The sequence below is a fragment of the Eurosta solidaginis genome, chromosome 1 (assembly GCF_040869045.1).
Source record: "Eurosta solidaginis isolate ZX-2024a chromosome 1, ASM4086904v1, whole genome shotgun sequence".
Lineage (NCBI taxonomy): Eukaryota > Metazoa > Arthropoda > Insecta > Diptera > Tephritidae > Eurosta > Eurosta solidaginis.
Window position 1 is genome coordinate 326,267,744 of NC_090319.1, and position 26,179 is coordinate 326,293,922.

The window sequence follows — 26,179 nt, forward strand, 5'->3', positions numbered from 1 at the left end:
CAACGCCTCTAACACCCCTCTCATTATGGTCCACCCATGTTGAAACAGCAAGTTTCCTTGGACTCCCGTTAGAGGATATTGATGACAATTTGTGATCGGTCGCACCTATTGGTTGGGGCGAAGCACTGCTACAACAACAACAACAACAACAACAACAACAGTGTACTCCTGCAATGAAAATCTCTCAGTGAAAACTCCTTGCCTTGCCGATCGGAGTCGGCATATCCCGTTCCGCCAATTTGTTGAAAAAATTGGTAGAGAAGATCGGCCCGAAATCTCTTCGGAGGTTATCGCGCCTTACATTTACTTTATTTTATACACCAAATTTCAGGCAAATCGAATAGTGAATAGAGCTTGGTCGAATAGATCGGTCCCTGGTCCACTTTCAGGAAAGAAGCTTCTCAGAATACTCTCTGGGTTGGCGCAATATTATCTTTGCCAAAGAGGTACCCCTGTACCGATTTTCAAGCGAATCACCCTAAAAATAACATTTTTTTTGGAATAGGTTGGTCTCTGGTCCACTTCTAATTTTGGGTTTTTCTTATAATAAGCGATAACTATGTAACGAAAAATTGTGAAAATTGAGCAAATATTCAGTAATAATTTCTCATATACAATAATTAAAAAAATACTGTTCGTATGGGTATCAAACGAAAGGTTATTTAAACAAAAAAATTTAGTTGCTACCTAATAGGGATTTTTTTCTAAAAACTGTGTACTATTTCGGGATTTCCGAGATCGCCTCGGCATGGTTTTCATGGTCATTTGTCACTGTTTCGCAATCAGTTAAAGATAGTTTTCGGGATCAGTTTGAGACTTTCTTTCGGTTTGAAATAAAGATTTAAGGGAAGCAATTTTCAATTTATATAAAAAATAGTTTTGAATGGATCCCGTAAGCAATCAAGAAATGTGCTTGTATAGTTCTAAATTTATCCTGAAATTACTTTGAAAGAATTACGAAATTATCCCAAAATAATCGCGAAAACAATAAAGCCGAATGGTTCTTTGGAAACTCTAAAATATTTTCCAAAAGTATTCCGAAATGATGCTGAAAAAGACTCAAATCGATCCCGAAGACAGTCCCGAAATGCTCCTCAAGTGATCTCGAAATAGTGCTGAAATCATATAGAAAGAGTCCAGAAATAATCACAAAATGCTACTGAAAACAATCTCTAAATTACCCCGAGACTAATACCAAAACGGTCCTGAAGTGATTTCAAGCTCGCCAATGATCCCGAAATGATATTGCAAGAGAAGAAAATTTCGAAATGGTCCCGAGGTGACTTTGAAGTAATTCCGAAATGAATATGAAAGAGTGCCAAAATTATTCCATAATGATCCCTAAATCATCTCGAAACGAATGCCGAAAACAATACCTAAATGGTCTTATAGTAATCCCAAAATAATCCTAAAGTGGTCTTAAACAGACGCCAAATGACCCGGTTCTGAAACTATCTCCTAATCGTTGCAAAAACAATACCACAATGCTGCCGAAATGGTTCTGAAGTTATTCGAAAATAGTTCTCAAATAAAAATGAAATAATGCTTAAATGGTACAGAATCGATTCCGTAGACGATTCCGAAATACTTAGTCCTGAACTGAAACGACCACGAAACCAATACCCAAATTATGTTAAAGAAATTCGGAAGTAGTTCTCAAATGATTCTGAATTTATTCTGATTTTTTTCCGAACACAATCCTGAAATGGCTTTAAATACCCGAAATAATTCAGTTGTGATGTCCAATCACCAAATAAACTGTTCCTGAAATGATCCTTAAATGATGACGAAAAGCAGGCAGTTGGCTAACCTTTATAAAATTGGGTTTTCTTACTGGCAGTATTTAAGAACTCTCTTGATTAAGAAGTAATTATAAAAAAAATACTACCTTGAATTTTATTTATGATTTTAAAAGTCATTTTTAACTTTTATGTTTAACCATTAGTTCGGACTTTTATAATACAAGTTAATTTTTAAGTGTTATTTTTAATTTTTATAAAAAAATCAGGTTTTACCTATTAGTTGTTGAATTTTAGAATAAAGCAACAACTAAAAATGTAAGGCGCGATAACCTCCGAAGAGATCTTAGGCCGAGCTTCTCTTCCAATTTGCGTCGTGCTCCTTTTAATTTTTCCTACAAATTGGCTGGACGGGACCTACTTGTTTTATGCCGACTCCGAACGGCATCTGCAAGGCAGATGAGTTTTCACTGAGAGCTTTTCATGGCATAAAAACACTCGGAGTGCTTGCCAAACACTGCCGAGGGGCGACCCCGCTTAGAAATATTTTCTTCTAATTGAAAAACCTTGCTTCTAAAATTTTGATGTTGCTTTGCCCGGGGCGTGAACCTAGGATCTTCGGTGTGATAGGCGGAGCACGCCACCATCACACCACGGCGGCCAAGCCACAACTATTTAAAATATATATATGCACGTAGCGTGATTCACCTCCGAAAAGATCTAGGCTGTGCTTCTTTTGCTCGCTTTTCAGTTTCCCCCACATTTTTATGCCGGCACCGACATCTGCAAGCAAACGAATTTGCACGGTGAAGCTTGTCATGGCAGAAATACCAAACCCCGCTTAGAAAAGTTTTTTTCTAATTAAAAAACGTTGCTTTGCCCAAGATTTTAAGCCAGGACATTCCCTGTGGCAAGTGGATCACGCTACCACCACTTTTTACTTTTATGGTAAATGTCAAAGAATAACTGATAAATTTTTAATTTTATTATAAAAGACATAACCTCTACTATCCCTGATGTATACTGTCATTCGGCTGCGCTCATCTTATCTTTGCTTGCTTTATTTTGATTGTAACGTTTTGCTTTCCAATAAACGCTATGATGACTTTCTTGCCATAATAACATGCAACCAGAGCTGGGCATTATTCGAACAAATTTTTATTTAAATAATTAATCGAATGAAATTTTGTTATAATTAGACTTTTCGACTATAATGCATTCATACTTAAGCTATTCCTCAATAAACTTTTGATAAATAACTTACTTTGAAATACGGACGGAGTTACTCTTTAACATAAGTCCTGGCACCTGATTGTGGTTCTTCGCTTGGTCGTCAAACAAATTCTGGTAGCGCTATGGACACATTCAGTCTATGTGGGGACTTTATTGACCGACCAGTTTGACCTAACCTAACTTATTTTTAAATAATTTTTGATAATTTTTTTTTTTTTCAAAAACTAATAGCAAACTCATTGAAATATAAAAAAATAATTTTTATGTGTGAAGCATATTTGAATAACAAGCAAAATAATTTGTTCGTCAGCCATATAAATTTTCGTTAAATATACAAAATTATCTCTATTTGAATATATCGTACTAATCGGAAAAAAATTGTTGTAACTTTTATATGTTATTCGAATAATATTTGCCCAACACTTGCAGCGATGGTGTATTTAATTAAAAAAATTGTATTAAGCTCACTGTACTAGAGGTTTACGCCGATCACTTTATCGGCGGCGGCGGCGTAGGCTCTATTATATACCGGCGGCGGCGGCGTGGGCGGCGCGCCGGCATACGCCGGTGCTCTTACTTTAAAAATCTTGATTTTTCTATTTAAAAAAATAATATTTAGGAAAGGTTTTGTTTGTATGTATTTAAGGAAATCAACGTCTTGGCCATTTCGGAAAGATCCGGGGTTTTGCCTCAAAATCTCGCAGATCGTTGAAAAATTTTCAGAAGTAGCTCCTGGCGGATGGATTGTCCCTCGTTCACTTCAGAGAAGCCTCGAACCTAACCCCGGCCTTTGGAATTGGTACTGCTGCGTCTGCTGAAAAGAAATAGAGATACATAAAATGGTCACACTTTTGTCTGTATATCTCGTGCAAAGCGTAGTTTCACCTGGGATTAACTCCTAATAATCGTCGCGCACACACAATTTCTTTAAAAATTTGTGGCTTCTTGACGGTCACGCACAAATGCGACTTACGGTTGCTATTAATGGTCTATTAATATTCATGACTCTCGTGGCACATGGCGCATCCAGTTTTTTCGAGCGACAATCCCCGATGATTAAGAGCTACAATTCCCGATGTGCGAACAGTAGCAATCCCGACCACCAGTCGCTACCACGCCTCCTGACCCTCACACCATATGCCAGCACAGAAGCTATAGGACTGCGACTTCGAACTCATACTTTCGTCGACGTCACTGTCCTAGAAGCTCTAGGTGTAGCTCCGAAGACTTTCTAAGGAATGTTTGTGTCGCGCTATGCTGCCGAGCTGCACCAGAAAAACACCTTGAAACATTAGAGAGTGACTATTCGGCCAAGGATGCCGCCGTCGTCTAAGTGGATGTCATTGCGGTATGGGTGAAAATCGTATAATCCTCGGCGCATCTACATAATTAAAATTTCACAAGGATCCTGGATAAAATTTTTAAAATGTAGACCAAAGTTTGCATACGTTTGTGTTCACAACATTGATTTCAATTGTCTTCGTTAAATCAAAACGATATTTTAGAATGAAAGTCGACCGATTTTAAGTTGAAAGATGTTAACTGCTGTTTTCCGGCTTTATGATATAAGAGCTCATTATGGATGACCGCGTAGCTTCAGTTTTCAGACTATTTCGACTGTCCACTACGGTAGGGTAGTAGCACACACGGTCATTAGTTCGACTGTCTTGAGAAAGCTTTTGCTTCACCACTTTGAGTGTTCTTGCGAAGGACAAAGCCTCACCTGGTAAATATATGATATTATTCACATTTGTAAAAGGAGCCGTAACGTGTAGTTGATATTTAAACTTGGTTGATAGGCTACAATTAATGTGATTCACTTCAAGGAACTAGTTTTGGATAGGGCCGCCAACTTTAGAAAATGTCAAACCGGGAGACTTGGGTGTTGAAGGACGAAGTGTGAAAATCAAAATTAACATTTCAGCCGCTATTGTATAGTTTCGCAAATAAACAGCAGATGTTTGAATGTAAGACCAAGTGATTTTTCAAACCCTTCTCATACGTACATATATCCTCAACTTAAGTATGAGGTAAGAATCATTTCAAAGGAGTGTTTATGCCCCTAGAACCTACTAAAGGATTTTGAATTTCTGATTTCGCTAATTCTTTCAGCCAATCGCAATATGCAATTTTTTAAAAAATCAGCACCTTTTTTGAGGATAATTTGAAAACATGTTCGCCTTGGGTCATTTTATTTGAATTCATTGTTCATTATTAATTTTTTTTTTAAATATGCAAAGTGAGCATATAAATTTATTATATAACTTTTTTTTAGTGTTTTGTTTTAATAACTTGGTTGGGTAATGAAAAGTCCGTGTTAAGCTGACATTGTTTGTTTTTTAAATAACTCTTGAACAGTTAGAAAGAGTTAAATTTCGCTATTAGTTTCTTATAACTGGCAGTAATGCGCATCCATTGATGCCACTTTCGACCATATGCGACCAATTTTCGACATGAACAATAAATGGCCTAAACAGATATTTTTGGCATTCGGCGGCGGCGTGCGAAAAACGACCAAAATCGGCTGCGGCGGCGGCGGCGTTTATCGGCGGCGTATATCTCTACACTGTACTTATGCGCGTTGTGGCTGATTTGGTTCGAAAATATTTTGCTGCAAATGATGTGTTTCGGCTTAATGATTAGTTCTTTGCTTGCTTAGCGGCTGCCGCTGATTTCTCATACATCATGTCAAATTCATTGATTTCCCGACCCACAAATTGCGCCACTAGCGAGTCATCAACTCACTAATACAAATGCACATTGTGACATCCTCAAAATGATTAAGTGTGAGTAATCATAATAGAAATTGCAATTACAAAAAAATCCTATAGTAAAAAACAATTAAATACATACACACATACACACTTATATGCATACAATTCTAGAACGATTTTAAAATTTAGCTCGATTATTATTTTTGTAGCTCCTCAAAAGAATCCCTGGATTTTGCAAAGCAAGTTTTTGCCTCTTTTAAGTTTTTTTCTTTTTAATTTTATTTTTATTTTATTTTAGTTCGAAATTGCACGGTGCATTTAGAATTTCGATTTAATGAAAAATAGCATTTTCTAGTTGTAATGCCAAAATCGAGTGGCACGAGCATGAGTGCCATGAATATCATTTGATTGATTTGCGCCAATTGCGTATACGAAAATTATAATTTTTCTTAATTTTTTTTTTAACGTCTCGCTTACTATTTTTTGTCGCATTAAAATTTTGTGTCTAAGTCAATGCGTTTTCCGTTGAAAGATATTCAAAAATTTTGAGTTGCTTCGGAAGTTGGAGGGAACGCAGCCAGGGACTGGACTTGGCTGGAGGGTCGATTCAGCCGTTTATTCTAGGCTTCAATCATTTATAGACGCCATTTTTCGTGTAAACTGTGGAAATGTCTGAATGGACTCCTTCAAATATGAATCCCGCAACTTTTTTTAATGTAGTAATCCCATAGCCTACAAAATGCGCGCGGTTTGGGTTGCTTAAGCATGTCTGAATCAGTAACACCTTCTTTTTCCACGCTACCTTATGCAAAGATTTCGTACAAATCTCTTGCTCGATTTGTAACATACTACTTTTAAGTTGGTCCTACAAATCGGCGTAATCTACATTTTTTGTGCCGTCTCCAAACGATATTCGCAAGACAGACTAGTTTATGCTTTGAGGCTTTTCATGGTTGAAAAAAAAGCTCGGAGTGCTTCGAATTTATAAAACTTTTTCTCAAATATTTTGATTTTACTTAGAGCCTTCGGCGATGTGACAAGATCATAAGCTCCCAGTTCGTCTTACGAACTGCAAAAATTGTGAAGGTGATGTACTCCAGCGACATTCATCATAAGCAACTCTAGCATAAGCCTTAGCCACCTACTTGTATGATATGAGGTCAGTTCCAGCAAACATTGAAACGTATGTATCATACTGCTGACCCACGCAACCAACAATTCTGGCTAACCAGGCCCTGCAAACAGGTTGGTCGAGACTACTACACTCAAAACTGAAACACCCGCCAATCTCTTAATTCCAAGGCTAAAATCATGGATATAACCGTCTTCGTAAGACAAGACAACAAGCAAAACTCAGCGCCAGATAGAGCCTTTAAATCTGAGCCACATGCCGCATTCATTAACCCGTGCAGTACAGTCCCAGGATAGCGGCACCACCCTAATGAATACTATCTTAGATAGTCATGCCACAGTTGACCATTCAGGTGTTCCCAACCCACATATTAATACCTGCATACATATTTCCTGTCATCTGTTGGCCCAGCTATACTCGCCCCGGCGTCACTGCGTAATCGACTTCAACGCTTACAACGACGTATTGCCTTCATGCCCGCTAGTCTGCAGTAGAGAGTTGTGCTTCTCTCAATCGTTCGTCTATTTGATTTCATACCTTGAAAAAGAGCTGACTGCTTGGGATTCTAACAGGCATCTATCTTTTGGCTGTTTCTGTTCATTTCAATAAACGAGGCTTTCCCAAAATTACGGATTCGATCAATTTCGTTCACTTTCTACCCCCTTTTCCCCTTCAATGTAATATCGAATTAACGTGATGACCTCAAGGTGGAACTCATTATTAATAAATTGATCAACCAACCAACACGGATCAAATAGGTAAAGCTTCCAACGACCTGCGACTTGTATGTTGACCTAGGAAAGTTACTATCAACGGCCGAATGCCTGCAATCCACAAATCATATAGCATTTTGCTGCTGATATTCGGATCCATTCCACCACTACCAAAGTGTTTAAGGAAGTCAACAATGCTGATTCTATATTTTGCAGTTGAGGGAACTAGTTATTTAACGAAAGCCGTTACCGTTTGTATATCCAAAATTATTATTCCTACCTCTACCTAACAAACCTGAAATTGAAGGTCTGGCCTTTAACTACAAGCCAAACCATAGCTAGCCAACTACCAACATTGTTTCTCGGCAAAATGAGTAAGGCCAAAAATAAATTGGAATATATTAATCAAAACCCCTATCCTAACAGTCCGGTCCTCGCGGCATTCAGACTGCCGAAAGCTTTTCGCACAGTTTATCACGCCTTCTCTCTTAAGCCATAGTTAGTTTCCCGCGAAACAAGAAAGTAGCATCTAACTCAGGATAAATTATTTAAGGCGTGCTAAAGGGTGGAACAGGATGTTGCTAGTGTTGTTAACTTTGAACAAATCGAAGGTCTGTTTCTACCGAAAGGAGTTTTTTTTTTTGCTTAGCATATGAGTTCAGTTTTTTTAAGTACAATTTTCAATTATTATTCCGTTTATAAATTATCTTAGACACTTGGCCTTTTTTCCTTCCTTTTCTTCTTTCTGCACTGAAAGAAATGGTGCTAGTAAAATTAACAAATCGGTACTGTTGTTCTTGACTTAACCGAAATTCGGTCAAATTGATCGAATTATGGTTAATTCGACCAAGTTCTTTGTTAAGCGAACAAATTAGTTAAGTCATTTCAACAGAAGAGAAATTGTCGCTCTCTAGTTAACACAATTCTGTAAAATTGACAGCTTCCTAATCAATCTAACTGATTTTAACACAACTGATCTCACTGGTCATTTCAACAGCGAACAACAGTCAATGCATGAGCAAATTTCAAAGAGGATTTGACGCTCACTGCGCTATGTACTTTGTACTTATGGCGATGGTGCCACTTGTTAAAAACAAAAACACCAAAATAAGAAAACCAACAAATCGAAAAAAACAACTCAAATTGGGAAAACAACAAACACTAGTTTTTCAGTTATGAATACAAAACGAAAAAACCCTTTTTTTAATTTACTATGCATAACACACACTGTGGCGCTGGTTGATCGTAGCAGTCCGTTCGGACAAATGACTACTGAAAGGTGGAGATCTGTGGAAAGGGAGCTTATTAGCTTAATGCTTAAGATGGTGCGGGAACAACCAAGTAAGCCCCTTCCAACCTTTGATTCGGGGGGATGGTATAATGGTGTGAAGATGATAGCGTGCGACAACATCGCGAGCTTGCGGTGGCTGGAGGAAGTCGTTCCAAACCTCCAAAGGCAAGGCACGAACGCGCGGTTTGAGGTGGTGGATAAAGCGCAAATCCCCACGGTACCAAAGTTAAGGTATGGATACCATGCGTGATGAAGTCGGAGGATACACTGCGACTTCTGCAGAATCAGAATCCGAACATACCGACACAGGATTGGAAGGTACTTACTGTATCTCGGCCTACCGAGGATGGTCAGTTCTACATCTTCCAAATAAACAAGCAGGCGGAGGATATTTTGTACACGTAGCTTGGCAAAATGTCCTTTGGCACTGGCAAAATTTACATGCGACTCAGGAAAAGAAGTCCCGAGGATAAAAATCCTAACACGCTGGAAGTGGGCGAAGTCGAAAAGGACCTCAGAAGCCTAAGGGAAAAAAGACAGGTGGAGGTCCCCGACGTCACCACGAACGTGCTAGAAGAGGACCAACCGCTAAATGGTGCTGTGACTCGCACAGAGGAACACACGGCACAACATTCACGAGGGGCTGAAGGGGGCCTCGAATACTCTAAACCAAAAGGGCAAGAGGAGGACGACGACGTCAAGACGAAGGTGCTGGAGGGGGACAAACAGCCCAATGGTGCTGCGAGTCCTACAGATAAACCTCCAACACAGTAAAGTGGCGTCGAGCGAACTCCTCCTAACCCTTGAGGAGGGTTCGTTTGACGTGGCGCTGATCCAGAAGCCGTGGCTCTCATCGGGAGGAAAGGTTTCTGGACTTAGCGCGCGCGGGCTTGGCGTTTACTACGCACAAACGGAAGGACGGGTGCGAGCTGTAGTAATGGTAAGGAAACAGCTGCATTCATATATGCTGCCTAATTACACCACCGAGGATCTCGTAGCGGTGGCCGTTGAGCAAAAGAATAAGCAGGCATTTATCCTGGCGTCCTGCTACATGGCCCATGCTGCGGAGGTTCCACCGATGGAGTGCAAAAGGCTAGTACAGGAGGAAGGGCGCAAAGGGCGGTTGGTCATAGGCGCAGATGCAAATGCGCACCACAATGCGTGGGGAGGAGCAGATACGAACGAGAGAGGCGAATCTCTATTTTGTTACATCCTGCAAACCAATTTGCAGATAGCCAACAGGGGAAATGTTCCTACATACATTGGTCCAACATCCAGCAATATTCTGGATATTACATTGAGCTCCGAGCGTGATATATCAAGGTATGATTGGATGGTTCTCGATAGACCATCCTTCTCCGACCATGCGTATATAAGCTTCAGCATCCCACTAAAGAGGGTAGAGAAGGGAGGAACCTTTAGAAACCCTAGGGCAACGAATTGGACTAAATTCCAGAAACATGTAGAAACGAAACTGGGACAACCCAAAGAGGTTGCTAATGTAGAGGAACTGGAGGAGTCGAATGAATTCCTAACAAGGACGCTTATGACTGCGTATAACAAAGCTTGCCCTCTAAGAAGATTCAGAGGAAAAGCAAAGCCGCCATGGTGGAGCAATGAGCTGAGTCTTCTAAGAAGACAGGTAAAAGAAATGTTTAAACTCGCAAAGACCGCGGAAAGCGAAGCGTGTCGGGACGAGTACAGGGATCTACTGAGGATCTACAAGCGTGAAATTACCAGGGCGAAGAGAAACTCATGGAAAAGTTTCTGTACGGACATAGAGTGCTCCAGTGAAACAGCACGGTTGAAAAAAGTCCTAGCAAAGGGAAACATAGTCCAGGGACTAATAAAGAAAGAGAACGGGGAATGGTCACGTGATAGTGGGGAATCCCTTGAGGTGCTTCTCGATACACATTTCCCATCGGGAGACGGTTTAGAAGAACCAGCAGACATCACTCACACTTCGATCACGGAGCTAGTGGTGCCGGGCTTGGTGACCGATACCAAGATCGAGTGGGCAGTGAAGACGTTTTCTAAGTTTAAATCGCCGGGCCCAGATGGTATATTCCCGGCCATGCTACAAGTCTCAAGTAGGGCGGTCGTGGAATGGCTTAAAATAATATTCGATGGGTGCATAAGACTGAATCATGTACCGCACTCTTGGAGAACTGCTCGTGTAGCTTTTCTACCAAAGGCGGGGAAGATCGGTCACGTGTATCCCAAAGACTATAGACCCATTAGCTTAACATCATTTCTGCTCAAAACCTTTGAGAGGCTGATAGATGTGTACATAAAGTCCAACGTGGATGAAAAGCTGCTCTCCACAACACAGCATGCGTACACCAAAGGCAAGTCGGTAGACACCGCATTGCATAGGGTGGTAAAGCATAGAGAAATCCCTGGAATATAAGGAGTATGCTCTAGGAGTCTTCTTGGACATTGCCGGGGCTTTCAATAATGTTGCAAAATGGGCGATTATGGATGGTCTTAATTACATTAAAGTACATCCTGCCTTAATCAGATGGATCGGCTGCATGTTAAATTGCAGAAAGATTACATCACAATGGGGAGTGTACGAGGCCACGAAATCAGTGGCCAGGGGCACGCCGCAGGGAGGGGTGCTATCACCTCTGCTGTGGACACTGGTCATCAACCAACTGCTCAGGCAATTCGATGAGGGACCCGTAAAACTTACGGCTTACGCAGATGACGTTGCAATTGTCATAAGTGGAAAATGCCTTCCAACGATTAGTTCTTTGATGGATCGGGCGCTTCGGGATATTCATACCTGGGCATCTAATGTCGGGCTGAAAGTCAATGCGGAGAAGACGGATATGGTCTTGTTTACAAAGAGGTACAAGGTCCCAAATTGGACCAGGCCTAAGTTAGGAGCGGTGACCTTACAGGAGAAACCTTGCACAAAATATCTAGGAATCATCCTAGACAGTAAGCTGTCATGGAAGCTCAACTTGGAGGAGAGGGTCAAGAAGGCCTCAACGGCACTCTATGCATGTAAAAGAATGCTGGGGTGTACGTGGGGCCTATCGCCCTCTCTTTCTCATTGGGTTTTTACAGCGATTGTAAGCCCTATTCTATACTATGGAGTTCTTGTTTGGTGGAAAGCCACACAAAAAACAACATACCTCAAAAAATTAGAGGGGGTATGCAGACTATCGATGCTTTGCATTACGGGAGCCCTGAAAACAACCCCGACGGCTGCACTGTATGCCATTCTGCACATTCCACCTGTAGACCTGGTAGCAAAGAACAAAGCGTTAACGACCGCAACCAGGCTCGATGCTTCGGGGCAGCTTGAGCGCCGACCATATGGCCATAGTAGTATAGCGTCCTCAGTCACAAGACGAACAGACTACATGATTCCCTACCTGCACTTTGAGGGAGATCTTAAGGCCACAATAGAGGTGGACGGTTGGCGCAAGGGTGCGCAAATGGCGGACGAGGCGATACATGTGTACACCGATGGTTCCAAAATAGTGGAAGGAGTAGGGTCTGCGGTATACTGCGCTGATCCGGAATTAAGCAGATCCTACAGGCTGCCGGATTACTGTAGCGTTTTCCAAGCGGAAATATTAGCCGTAACCAAAGCAGTAGAAACCCTGGAAGAGAATAGCTTAAGCTGCAACCGTGTTAACTTTTATATTGACAGTCAAGCAGCAATTAAGGCAATAATCTCGCATAGCACAGCATCTAAATGCGTGTTAGAGTGTAAGCAGTCTCTGGAGAGAATCGGGACAGGGAGAAGCATACATCTATATTGGGTCCCAGGGCATATGGGAATAGATGGGAATGAAAAAGCGGACGTATTAGCTAAAAAGGGCGCATCCCTTGAAGCTTGCTCCGTAGACGTCCCAATTAGATTGGGCGATATTAAGCGAATGCGAGAGGTGCACATGATCGACCAAGCAGAAAAGGCGTGGGTTCAAGCGCGGGGCTGTAAAGTGTCGAAGATTATGTGTAGGTCTTACAACCTTAGACTAACACAGTTGCTTCTATCATTAAAAAGAGAGGACTGTAGACTCATGACGGGTATTCTGACTGGACACTGCCTTCTGGCGTTACATGCCTTTAAATTAGGCTTGGTCAGTGATAGCAGGTGTAGGAAGTGCGGGTTGGAGGAGGAAACGATCGAGCACGTTCTGTGCTCGTGCCCTGCACTTGCCAGGCTAAGACTCCAGATATTAGGAGTGATACAGCTGTCAGATCTAGAAGCAGCAAGTGGCTTAAGTCCTAGGAAGCTTCTAGTATTTGCCAAGAGGACGGAGTTATTTTATAACATAGGTCCTGGTTTTTGATAGGGTTTTTCAGTTTGGTCGTTAAAACAAACTTCTGGTACCACTACGGACTCAATCAGTCTATGTGAGGTCATCATGGACCGGCCAGTTCAACCTACCTACCATGCATAACATTACAAAAAATTATGCGATACCGGGACACCTATTTATAGGGTATAATTTTTCAACTTCTCCTCCAAAGGAAATGCAAAATTGCGCCCTCTTGTTGCAAAAGTTTTGTTTGAACGAACAGGATTTTTCCAAAGTTAGTAACATTTTGCTCAAGTTATTACGAATTTTCACTCACGCGAACGAATCTTATAAGATAATAAAAAACATCCTTTTTTAATGTTGATGTTTCCGACAGCATAAAAGTTTGAGTTGTTTTGGAACCGTTTCAACTTAGAGTGTTACGAGAATTAAACTTGCCGAATTACATGTAAAGTAACCCGAGTGGTGAATTACTTTCTCGCGATTTGATTCTTTACTTTTCTATAACTTACAAGTTCTCTATTTAAAATGTGATCTCAAACATCTATATACAAGTTTTGTTCGAAACAATCAAGTGTGGCAACTGTATATGCGAGAGAAGAAAGTTCAAAACTATAAATTACATAAATTATAAAAACTAAATTTGGTGAAAGTGCGTTTAATAAAACAAAGTAATAAAGTGTATAATGTTTAATGTGTGCCAGCATACTTAATGTACGCCCAATTGAAGTTCGGTTAGTAAGTACATATAGATGTATGTACATATGTATTTATTTGTCCGACTTATGTTCTAAATTCAAAGAAAATGGAAACATTTTATATCAAATGAGCGTGCACAAATATAAATACAATTATAATATAACAATATGGTGGACATTTTTGAAGAAAAAGTTGAAATAAAGTTTAACAAACGGTGCAGTGCCGTTATGTTCGCTAGAGCATGTACTAACGCATGTCTGAATATGTACATATGTAGCAAACATGCGTATTTACATATGTATTCACATATTTACGTATTTACATATATGGCAACATACTTTCGTACAAAGTTGTCGATGGTAATTAGGAACAACTTTTGTTTATTTGAGTTCAGATTTAAGTTATTATTTTAATTAATATTACTAAATATAACAATAAAATCATTAGAAATGAAATGTACTTATGTGTAATTTATACAAATAAAAGAGAAAACTACGTATGTTTAAATATATATTTATCCGGCTTTTATTTTTTCCACGGGTATTAATGTAGAAAATGCCGAAATATATGTTCAATAGATTTCACTGGTAGTGTCATTTCGCCAATAAACTCTGTTAATTTAACAGTTTACGCTGGTTATTTCTAATGAACAAAAATCTCTGTAATTTCTACGGCTTTCGCTGTTAGGCTCATGTTAACATTAAATCTTTTAATTTCACAGTTTGCACTGGTAATTTCAAAAGAACAGAAATGCCTTTCATATTAGCAGTTTTGGTTGGTATTCTTAGAGTGACAGTAATAATTGTTAATTTAACAAAACTATGGGTAAGTATAATGAAACAACTTTTTTTGTTTATTTGACTACTAAAACGGTCAATTACGAATCAACAATTTGTGCGCAGTTGATCAACATCTTGTTGCGATGGATAAAAACTTACAGAAATTTCGGTTGAATTGATCCGTATTTCGGTTGATTTTACCAGTCTTTTTCTTTCAGTGTAACTAACTTCTTACGTCTTCGCTTCTTAAAATTGTTTTCCGAGTATATATTAGAATTTCGAAGTGTCCGTACAGGGTTTTACACGGAGTGAATACAGCATCTCGGTCTTCAGTTTAAATTCAACTACTAGGCATTATACCCGTCTTTTACATATGGTAGGACAAGTTTGCAACGCGATACGAATTCAACTTGAATGTCAACTCCTTAGCCTCTCAACCGCTCCGAAAAATATTAACAAAACTGCGACCTGAGTTGCATTCAAACTCAATTCAGGTACAGATTTTGAAGGAATGTTTACTGTTTATTGGAAGAGTAGCAGGAAAAGCTGGGGAAAAGTAAAGGAAATCGTCGTAAAGGAAGGGAGAGACCAATATTTAGAGGTGAAATGATGACCAGGATAACTCACTAATAAACAATTCTTTCTTGTACAAGAAAATAAAAGAAAATAACGGAACGAATGCGTAAAGTTTTTTGCATCTAAAAATTAGTTCGTGTTCGAAAATTCGAAATTATGTATAATAAATTAACCAAAAATATGCGCAGAATTCTTATAATCTCATAAAACACAAAATTCATGCTGACGAAAAAAACAAGAAGCAAAATACTGAAATTCACGAGGCAAAAAAGCACAAAGTTAAGCAGCGGGAGCACAAATACATGGAAATTGTTATATTTTTATATAAAAATATGAATAAATAAGAAATGATGTTAATTTGCAACGTAAAAAGTCATAAAGTCGGCGGCAGCAGCAGCAACCACACAACTACAACAACCTATGCCAAGCCCTCAGTAATCACAATAGTAGCAGCAGCAACACCTAAAGAGCACCACAGGCCAGGCATTTGAAGCTATTAAACATAACGTTGGCAGCACTGGCAGCAATAAAAACGAAACAGCACTGGGCAATGCGACCGCAAACTTCCCTAATTCATAAATATCGAATATTAGCTAAGCATTTTTTTTTTTCCGCATATTTGTGCATGTGTGCGTAAATGAGTGCGCGTGTATATCTGTGCTAATTGTGACCAACACAAGGGCAATATCGATGTGGATTTTTCGAAGATCCATCGCCGCTGATAGCTGGCATGTGCTGGTACACTACATAGATATTAAATGCTGCTGCTAATGTAGCGTTGTTGACGCTAACGTTGAGCGTGTACGTCTTTGAGTGAAAGACACTGCTGATGATTGTTGGTGGTGCTGCGCAATCGGAGGCGCTAATGATTGTTGATGGCCTTAATTTCGATTTGGAATCAAAAAAAGCTCACTTGGAAACGGAACGTCAAAACGCGTAGACGACAAGCGCCGAACGAGTTGTCGTTGATAGTGCTTAGAAATTAATTAGTTTTTATTTTTAATATTTAAAGAAGTACAAGGACCTCGCAAGTCTCTCAATAAAAAAGGAAAACAAACAAAAATTTTGTGGTGCAGTTTTTTAAAAGTGTGCTTTCGACAATAAAACAAAAGCGGAAACGCATAAAAAAGACAAAAAACGTATAGAAAAAATATTGGTTAAAAAAAATAAAAATAAAAAAAAAATTAAAAATAAGTGTGAGTTATCCTTTGGATACGCGTATGTGAAATGTGCGCTTCATTTCGAAGGATATATGGAGTTGTTGCGAAAAATCATAAATTATTAAATAGCACTATGAAAAAATTTTAAAATTATTAAGCAATAAAAGGTTTTAAAAAAATTGTTAAAATTTTTTAAGCAAAAAAATTTCTCCACTCCACATATTCTTCGGAAAATGGCATGCACGCAACTTATTCCTCGCTGTTTTTAATTTAACTCGCATTATCTCTTTATGCAAAAAACAAAAATTTATATCAATGCTAATTTTTGTAATATATTGTATCGTTAATGTCAATTGTTATAAATTTTAAGTGTCTTTATTTCCAAATTTTGTGTGTGTGAAAAAATCGCATTATAACAAAAACGTGACAACGCAAATAACTTATTTTCAAAAAAAAAATAAAAATTATAAAAAAAAAACAATACGCAAAACTATCTTTTATAATAAAAAAACTAAAAAATAATCCAACACAATTAATTTGGCTTTCAAATCAAATAAAAAATGCAATTCAGCTGGTTGCCAGAAAAGAAAGAAGCTCCCGAAGCTACTTGGGAAGAGTTTACATATTTCTATCGTCCTAACTACTATAAGATAACTGTATCAGAACGCGATCATTACGAACCGCCCAACGTATACTTCAATGAAACGATCATAGCGGAGAATGAGGAAATAAACGATCGTGACTTCTTGCCGTTAAATTTCTTATCTTCATTCTACATTATAACGCATCAAGGTAATAAACCAGTTAATTGACCACTTCCTATACACCCAGAAATAGTCCGCACAGTACTCATGGTAAAAAAAAGGGATTTTGGAGCACTTAACTTACCCTAGAAACTGGACTCTAATTCTCAGATTTATAAAAAACAACTAAAGGTGTATAAGTTCGGGTTTAACCGTCCCTTATATACTCAGCGTGAGCTTCAATTGTACATTTCATTTCAGATAAATTACTTTTCTTCATAACACGTGGCACCGCCCGTTTAAAAAAAAATGTATCTCCATTTCCCCTTACAATAAAACTTGATAAGTGAAGTATCATTGATTCAAAACAATTTTTTGCTAAGTTATAGCTTATTATTCTAGTCTACGACCCTTTTAAACTTGTTTTATATTTAAGCTGCCGTGGTCTTTAACCGATCCCGTCCATTTTCACTAGAAATATTTCCTGCTTTAGCGAAAATTTGTGTATCAAATTGTATTACGATCCGTTAATTTTTCTTCGAGTTATGGCTCCCGAAACATAGAAAATTGCTTAGCCATAAAAGAGGCGGTGCCACGCCCATTTTTTTAAATTTGAAGTTTTTCCTTTTTATTGTTATAAATCCACTTGGAAAATGAAATACCATTGATATAAAGCTCTTCTTTGCAAAGATATAGCTTATTTTATTCGTCCACGACCCTTTTAAAAATATTTTATATAAAAGTGGGCGTGGTCCTTAACCGATTTCGTTAATTTTTCTTCAAAGCATTCCTTATAGTAAAGGCAACCTCTGCCGAATTTTGTTACGATAGGTTTAACGATTTTTGATTTATGATTAATAGTATTTCTAAAATTGATTTTATCACAAGTGGGCGGTACCACGCCCATTTTAAAAAATTTTTTCAAATTTTTATCAAGAGTCCCAATATCAGTTCACACGCCAAATTTCAACATTCTAGGTGTATTATTTACTAAATAATCAGGATTTTTGTGTTTTCCAAAATGTTATATATATAAAAAGTGGGCGTGGTTATCATCCGATTTCGCTAATTTTCAATACCAATCTATTCTGAGTCCAGATAAGCTCGTGTACCAAATTTGGTGAAGATATCTCAATATTTACTCAAACAAATTTGTTTTCCATGCTGATGATTTTGATATATATATCTATCTCGATTCCTTTATACCTGTACAACCAACCGTTATCCAATCAAAGTTAATATACTCTGTGTAGAAAGCACTCTGAGTATAAAAAAAAGACATGCAAATACACATAGCAGGATGACTAAAAAAGGGCACACTGGGGGATGTTACAGTGCCTAGACACTTGAGAAATTTCGTCCATATGTACTAAGTTTCTTACAGAAGTAAGTTTACCTTAACTAGAATAAAGTTTAAAGATTATGTTTTATCAGGGTACAAAGAACACACAAGACAAGTTACATGTAAGGATGATGTCGAATAAAATAAAAAGGTAATAAATAAAATAATAAGGCTCAACAAAAAACCTCTACATTATTTATGTTGTATAGAGGAATATACCAACAATGAACAGGAAGGAACTAAATGTGGACAAGCCGGAATGATTGCGAAGTCTCAACGTCATTCGGATCATGTTTTAGATAGGAAGCGAGCTAGCTTCCTTCTCAAACTAAACCAATTTACGGGGGTAGCAGATGTGAACGTCTTCAGGAGTCACTAAGGTGACTAAGTTCAGGATCTTGTGCATTTTATAATGTGCTTTTATGCTATAGTAATTATTTCCCGAAAATCGTGAGCAAAGTTTTTGTTTGAATATGCAGTATTTGTCACAAAGACATGTAATTGAAAACTTTCTAGACGATTGACAATTTAATTTATGAATACAGGGCCAAAAACTAGCATCAAACAACAAATAAGTGCTAGGTATAAGATGAGTATCACCTCTTGTTCTCCAGCGATATGAACGCTGTATAAAGTAGGATGTCTCTGTAGACTTTTCGCTATCCCCTCGTCAATTGAGCAGCAATATATTACTCTAGACAGAAGAGTTGATGTCACTCTAGAAAAAAGGAAACAAAAAACAAGCAAGGAGTAGTTAGAATAGAAGCTGGAGCTATCGTTGGGTGCGCAACCATCCTTTAAATTCCAAAGTGGAAGCAACGCCCCAAACACTCATGTCGCATCGGACCAACCTTATTGAAGGGCAAAGCTCTACTAGAAAAGAATAAGAAGACAGCCGACTGATGCTCTTAGCGGGTTAAGGGGCTTCGACAATTGTTTCTGAGACAGTCGGGCTAGTAACAGAAGGTGCTAATACCAGACCTTCCCGGCCTCATATACGGAAAAGGACTGCCCTCATCTGCAACACTCCCCTAAACCTTCGGGAAGTATTTTTGCAAGTACAACATAAACCACAACCGCTGCGTTATTGTAATGTGCCCACCAGCACATAATTACTTCCAGTCGTTGACGTTGGTGGCGGCACGCTCGCTCGGGGCGTAAAAATCTCTCGTAAGAGACTTATAAGTTCATCTTAAGCTTGTTTTCCGGTGAACTGGACGTTTTGCTTCTTGTTTGCGTCGATTTTTAGAGTGTTCAGAAAACAATTTACAATTTTTTAGTTTTGGCTTGTTTTCACAAAATTTTATTTTTTTAAGTGAAGTATTGACGGCTCTGTCTAGAATGTCTCTGCAGTATTGAATATTAAATTTGAACTACGGAGTTTTGAGTAGCGTATTTGCAATGACGTACCAAATGCATGGCCGTATATTTTGTTTGTGTAGTTTAAACATTTACTAGACTAGTTTGCAAATGCAATGATGCTAGACCATTTGCACAAAATCCTGAACTTCCTTAGCTTCGTCGATCGTATATACTAAAAGGTTTCCTCTTCAGCATATATTAGTATGAGGAGAACATTTACCGACATCCAGAACTGTCGAAAACACGATTAAGATTTCTGGACGCAAGGTTTTCCGATTATCCACCGGAGGTAAAAATTATATCTTTCGCTACTACGCAATGATCATTTGTTATGAGGCGATGCAATACTATTCGCACTTGGCACTTATAAGAAAAGAGGTTGTTGATGATGAACAAGAAAAGAATACTGAAAGAGGCCGCATGAAACAAATCCAAATGAGGGAAACTCAAATTTCAGGCAGGACAGTAAGCGGTTGTCCTCGTGCTTTGTTGATTGTAATTGCAAAAGAAAGGCGTACAGGAAACTGTGAGCGCTTAAAATTGAATGGCAAATCTGTAGGAATCATTGGGATTCGTGGTGTGAGCACATCTTCACCTTTGCTTTTACCGCTGTTGATTGTTGCTTCGATTACATTCGGCATTAATTTCTTAACGCAAAGTCTGGTCCAATTGCACAATTTTGGTGGGTCTAAATTCCGAGGAAGCATGATTGGTGAGCCAATTTTCAAAGTTAATATAGAGTTTAGAAATTCAATTGGATAATTCACAATTTGATCTTTATCTGTAACTGTGTCGATCGATTTATATTTCGTCACTTCACCAAGAATTTGGTTTTGAATGCGATCATTGATTTTGTTAACATGATCATTTTAGGGAGCTAAGATTGCTCGTTCGCATAGCCAAAAAGATTTCAATTTAATATTCTTAATTCTGAAATATGAATAACCTTCGTCTTGGTCGAAGGAACCTATAGCCAAAATTTGGTGATGATTGAAGTGTGGGAAATACTTCTCCATAGCGAGCACACACACACACAGAATTTGAATTTTATATATGGGGTATTCCATCCCATTTCGACCAATTTTGAACCCGACCCCTTTAGAATTGGCTGAAAGTTTTTCTTCTTTTTCTAGTTGACGAAAGACGTTTTTCAGAATTTTTTCAAATTTTTTCATCCAACTCAAAAAAAGTTATGAATTTTAAAAAAAAAACACCGTTTTTGTTTTCAAAATGCTATAACTTTTTCAAAAATTGACCGTTTGTGATCTTTTTTTTTAAATTTGTTTTTAAATGTACTTTTCTGAAAAAATACAAAAAAATTTTTAAAGTTTTTTTTTTTAATTTTTCAGTTTTTCGAGATTTTTCGAATTTCGCCATTTTTTTTTTCTCATAAAAAACTTCAATCAATTCTGCAATCATCCCCACTAATCCCGGGGTGGGCCTATTTTTTTTTATATTTCTTTTTTATTTAATTGAAAAAAATTTTATCAATTTTATTTATATAACAAAAAAATGTAAGAAAATGATTTTTACGTATTCTTGTCTTTATATATTATGGTAATTATAATTATGTTTACTGTGTCAGTCATAAATCCTGGTTATTTTAATCGTAGATTACCATAATATATAAAGAAAAGAATACTTAAAAATCATTTTCTTACATTTTTTTGTTATATAAATAAAATTGATAAAAAAAAATTTTATTTTTGAAAATTTTTTTTTCAATCAAATAAAAAAAATATAAAAAAAAAAATCAGCCCATTCCGGGATTAGTGGGGATGATTGCAGAATTGATTGAAGTTTTTTATGAGAAAAAAAAAAATGGCGAAATTCGAAAAATCTCGAAAACCTGAAAAATTAAAAAAAAACTTTAAAAATGTTTTTGTATTTTTTCCGAAAAGTACATTTAAAAAAAATTTAAAAAAAAAGATCCCAAACGGGCAATTTTTGAAAAAGTTATAGCATTTTGAAAGCAAAAACGGTGTTTTTTTTTTTTTTAAATTCATAACTTTTTTTGAGTTGGATGAAAAAATTTGAAAAAATTCTGAAAAACGTCTTTCGTAAGCTAGAAAAAGAAGAAAAACTTTCAGCCAATTTTAAAGGGGTCGGGTTCAAAATTGGTCGAAATGGGATGGAATACCCCATATATAGATAATCGTCTTTGAGCTAAGCTATGTTACTCATGCGCCATGGCATTTACGATTTTTTGTCATACTACTAGAGTTCTTCATATCTCGGTCGTTACTTCGTTAGGCAGTGTTTCTATAGAATTATCGAGTAATATTTTTTTTTATTAAAACGAAACACATAAAAAACGACGCCGCTCCGCTAACGAATCAACAAGGGAGGTGTGAATGGTGCTTTTATTAATTGGGAAAAACGTTTTTTTTTTCTTCCAAATGCACTTATTAAATTTTACCCTCAATTTAAAGACTTAGTATGCTCCTTTCATCCAATTTTCAAAACCCATTAGAAGGCATATTAAAAATTTAATTCTAATTAACATTAAATCAAGTGTGACTAGAGAAATGCTCAGTCAATTTGAAAACAATTTTCATGTTGAGTGAGTATAAAAACGAGCAAAAAAAGTTAGCAACAACAAAATATAAAATGTAAAATATTTTGTGCAAGATTTTTGCACATACCATGAGTTTAACAACAACAATGCAATGTTCAAAGTAATCTACTACATTACGCAAAAATCACTATGCGTTGTTAGTAGACAAACTATAAAAAAAAGTAAAAGAAACGTCACGAGTGCCACTTGGCAGTGCAAGTAGATTGGCTGCGAGCAGAAATGAAATTCGTTTTTAGAATATCTTTTTAGCAAATGATAATTCAAACTGATGACTGATAATATGCTGAATATTGACGTGTGTCTATTTGGAAAGTGATTTATTATATTTGAAGGGGAACAGCAACACCAGTGCTATTTCTAAAGAAGTGGATTGGCAAATTTGGAAAAGGTTGAAATAGCTTCGAAGCGCCAGCGATATGGATGAGGAGGTCCAGCTTGAATGTAGTAAAATCAATCAAGTTTTACAGTTGCTAACAACAATATGGAAGCCTAGTCATATGAAAATACTACAACGTGTAAACTACTAAACGTGTAAAGTACTAAACGGTAAAAGTCTATATATGCGGGGCTTCCTATATATATATCATATCGCGGCTATCTCATGTCCTTACGACACATACGAGATTCTTATTGAATTAGTGATTTTCGTTCGTCGAGTGAGGTCTACTCTGCCCAAATAGCACTTGTAGGCGAGAATGATTCTTCTTTGGATTCCAAGGCTAAGATTGTTAACTCTGGCCTCCACTTTAAATGTATATCTTTCCTTCGTTCACTTGTATATTTCGACGCAATTATCAAGGTCAATGAAATCAAAATCGTCAACATACGCCAGCAATATAACGCTCTTGTAATATCTTTAGCTCTTCTGCTACAACAATTTCGACAGCATCAGGCTAAAGAAATCGGCGTAGAAAGTCGTAATGTCTAAAGCTTCGTTTGGATTGAAATGGCTCAGAAAGGTCCTTCTTAAAACTTAGAGATCCGCTGCTGTTGCTCAATATCATTTTGCTAAGCTTTTCGGGGAGGTCGAACTTAGACATGGCGTTTAGATTTTCTTATTAAATATCTTCTCAAGAATTTAGAATATCATGAATATACCATAAGTAGTAGATTTAGCACGTCGAAGGACCCACTAACATTGTATGGATGTTGTTGTTGTATTAACGATAAAGACGCTCCCCGAAGGCTTTGGGGAGTGTATCGATGTTGATATTCCTTTGCCGGATATAGATCCGGTCCTTTCGGTAACAAATCACCATTAAGATACTAGCCAGACCATCTCGGGAACGATTAATATTACCACATTAAACCTTGTAGGCCTTACGGACAAAGCCTCGCCTGCTAAATATGTGTATGAGACATTCATATTTGTAACAGGATTCCTCCCGCGTAGGCGAGGTTTGGAAGCTTTGAAGCTATAAAGCTTTGTATTGCGCTTATCAACCCCTTGAATTATCTGGATCGTGATCGTAAACGAACCACTCCCATATCTCGAAAGCATTGGCTACCAATTGGTGGCTTATGCTGGTGATCTGGAAATTCTCAAGAGGGGAAAATTACCGAACACCCTTCAGGAACGTTTTCGGGGATATCTGTATACGGCGACTAGACTGAATGTTGTGAAGTAGCTGTAAGTCCTTATAAAACCGATAAGGTACGATAAGGTACAAACTTTATGTATTCAGGCCACCCTCCATTGCCGGAGTATCGCTGATACTGTCGTATATGATTAAATATCAATCCAAGCTTAATAAAGAGGACAGAGGCAGGAAATACTAATATACCTGGTACTGCTGCTATGCTGACTCTCTCCAGAGGCGGGATGATGTAATAGACAAGCCAATCTTCCTCTATAGAATGTTCTTTTGGTACGAGACGGTTTTCTGTCAAGAACTCGGACTTAGCCGGAAGTTTAGGTCGAACGATCACTGCAGCGTCTTTCTAGCGAAAGTCGATAAAGCTTATCTGGGGCATATCGACATCCTTGGAATTTAGCATGCGCATCTTTTAGACAGAACAGGTATGTGCGAACTTGGGATGGTGGCCAATAGGGACTTTCAAATACCTCTGGCTACTGGCAGTTTGCTCCTTAGTGGAAGGGCCACCGATTATCTAAGCGAGCTCTGGATTGATATTATCTGCCAGGTATCGAGTTCTTTTGACCGGATGTTGATGCCAAAAGCTCAACATAAGTACTAGTGTTTACTAAGGTCCATCTCTGAAAGGTCTGTTGACAATGCACTGCCCGATGGGAATCCAGTCAGTGCGGCCTATGTACCTTGGACAACCCTAGATGTGTTAGTTGCATCCAAACACAATTGGTAATGCAACACGTCAGCCGGTTTCATGTACCGGAGCAACTCGGAAATTTTTTCGACCAAAGGCTATCTTTTCAATGTAAGCTACCCAGGGCAACTTCAATAAGATTGATGAAAAAATTGAGCAGCGTTAAAAAGGATTAAAAATTATGAGCCTTTAAATACAATCAAATAAAGATTTGCTCAAAAACGCGAAGATAAATGGCATTTGCTTAAAAGCTTTCTTTTTCTAACATATGTTTTATGTCGTGTTAGGAAGTACATTAGTAAAGAACGCATTATTGTAACAATTTATAGCATTCAAAAGAGGTCTAATAAATTTGCCGAAACCGGCCACTGCCTCGTTTCTTTTCATGTTCGGATGGATATTTATTTTGTATTGCTTTATGCTTCTTCAATTAAGAAATATTGCAGGCGCGAATGCAAGTCGATAAAAAAAACAAAAATATAACAAGTAAGGGTATCTAAGTTCGCGTGTAACCGAACATTATATACTCAGCGTGACCTTCAATTGTACAGTTCATTTCAGATAAACTACTTTTCTACATAACACGTGATACCGCCCATCTAAAAAAATGTGTCCCAATTTCCTCTTACAATAGCACTTGTTAAGTGAAATATCAATGATACAATACTGTTTTTCGCTAAGATATAGCTTATTATTCTTGTCTGCGACCCTTTTAAACATCCTTCACATATAAAAGAGGACGTGGTCTTTAACTGATTCCGTCCGTTTTTACTAGAAATTGTTCCTGTTATTAAGAAAATAAGTTTACCCAGTTTTATCACGATCCGGTAATTTTTCTTCGAATTATGGCTCCCGAAACATAGAAAATTGCTTAGTCATAAAAGGGGCAGTGCCAAGCCCATTTTCATAAATTTTAACTTTTTCCTATTTCATGTTATAATTGCAATTGGAAAAAAAATATAATTGATATAAAGCTATTTTTTGCAAATATATAGCTTCTTTTATTCATTCACGACCCCTTTAAAAATCTTTTATATAAAAGTGGGCGTGGTCCGATTTCGATAAGTTTTGTGCAAAGCGTTCCTTATAGTAAATGCAAACTCTGCGCCGAATTAAGTTATGATGGTTTGACGGTTTTTGATTTATGCTTAACAATATTTTTAAAATTGATTTTACCACAAGTGGGCGGTGCCACGCCCATATTCCAAAATTTTGTGGAATTTTCGTTTTGCGTCATAAAACCAATTCACCTACCATATTTCATTACCTTAAAGGTATTCGTTTTTAATTTAACTAATTTTTTCCGTTTTTTACATATTCGATATCAAAAAATGGGCATGGTTATAGTCCGATTTCGCTTATTTTCAATACCAGATAAGCCCGTATACCGAATTTGGTGAAGATATCTCAAAATTTGCTCAAGTTGTCGTGTTAACTTACGGACAGACGAACGGACGGACATGGCTTAATCAAATTTTTTTTTCGATACTGATGATTTTGATATCTCGATTACTTCATTGCTTCACTCTGTGTGCAAAGGACGGTGAGT

The 26,179-nt window shown here is 37.7% G+C and overlaps 1 protein-coding gene across 10 annotated transcripts in view; it reads left to right on the forward strand.

Moving 5' to 3' along the window:
• Positions 1 to 26,179, forward strand: part of cher (filamin-A) — a 264,422-nt gene that overhangs the window by 210,337 nt on the left and 27,906 nt on the right. The window contains exons 1-2 of one of the 10 annotated variants that reach the window (XM_067762042.1): positions 16,055 to 16,355; positions 16,690 to 17,111. The exons of 8 other annotated variants lie outside the window; for them this stretch is intronic. In XM_067762042.1, the coding sequence (XP_067618143.1) occupies positions 16,880 to 17,111 (232 nt within the window). In that variant the 5' untranslated portion in view covers positions 16,055 to 16,355; positions 16,690 to 16,879. Of the gene's footprint in view, positions 1 to 16,054; positions 16,356 to 16,689; positions 17,112 to 26,179 lie in introns of those variants that run through there. One more of the 10 variants, XM_067762044.1, reaches the window with a different exon arrangement.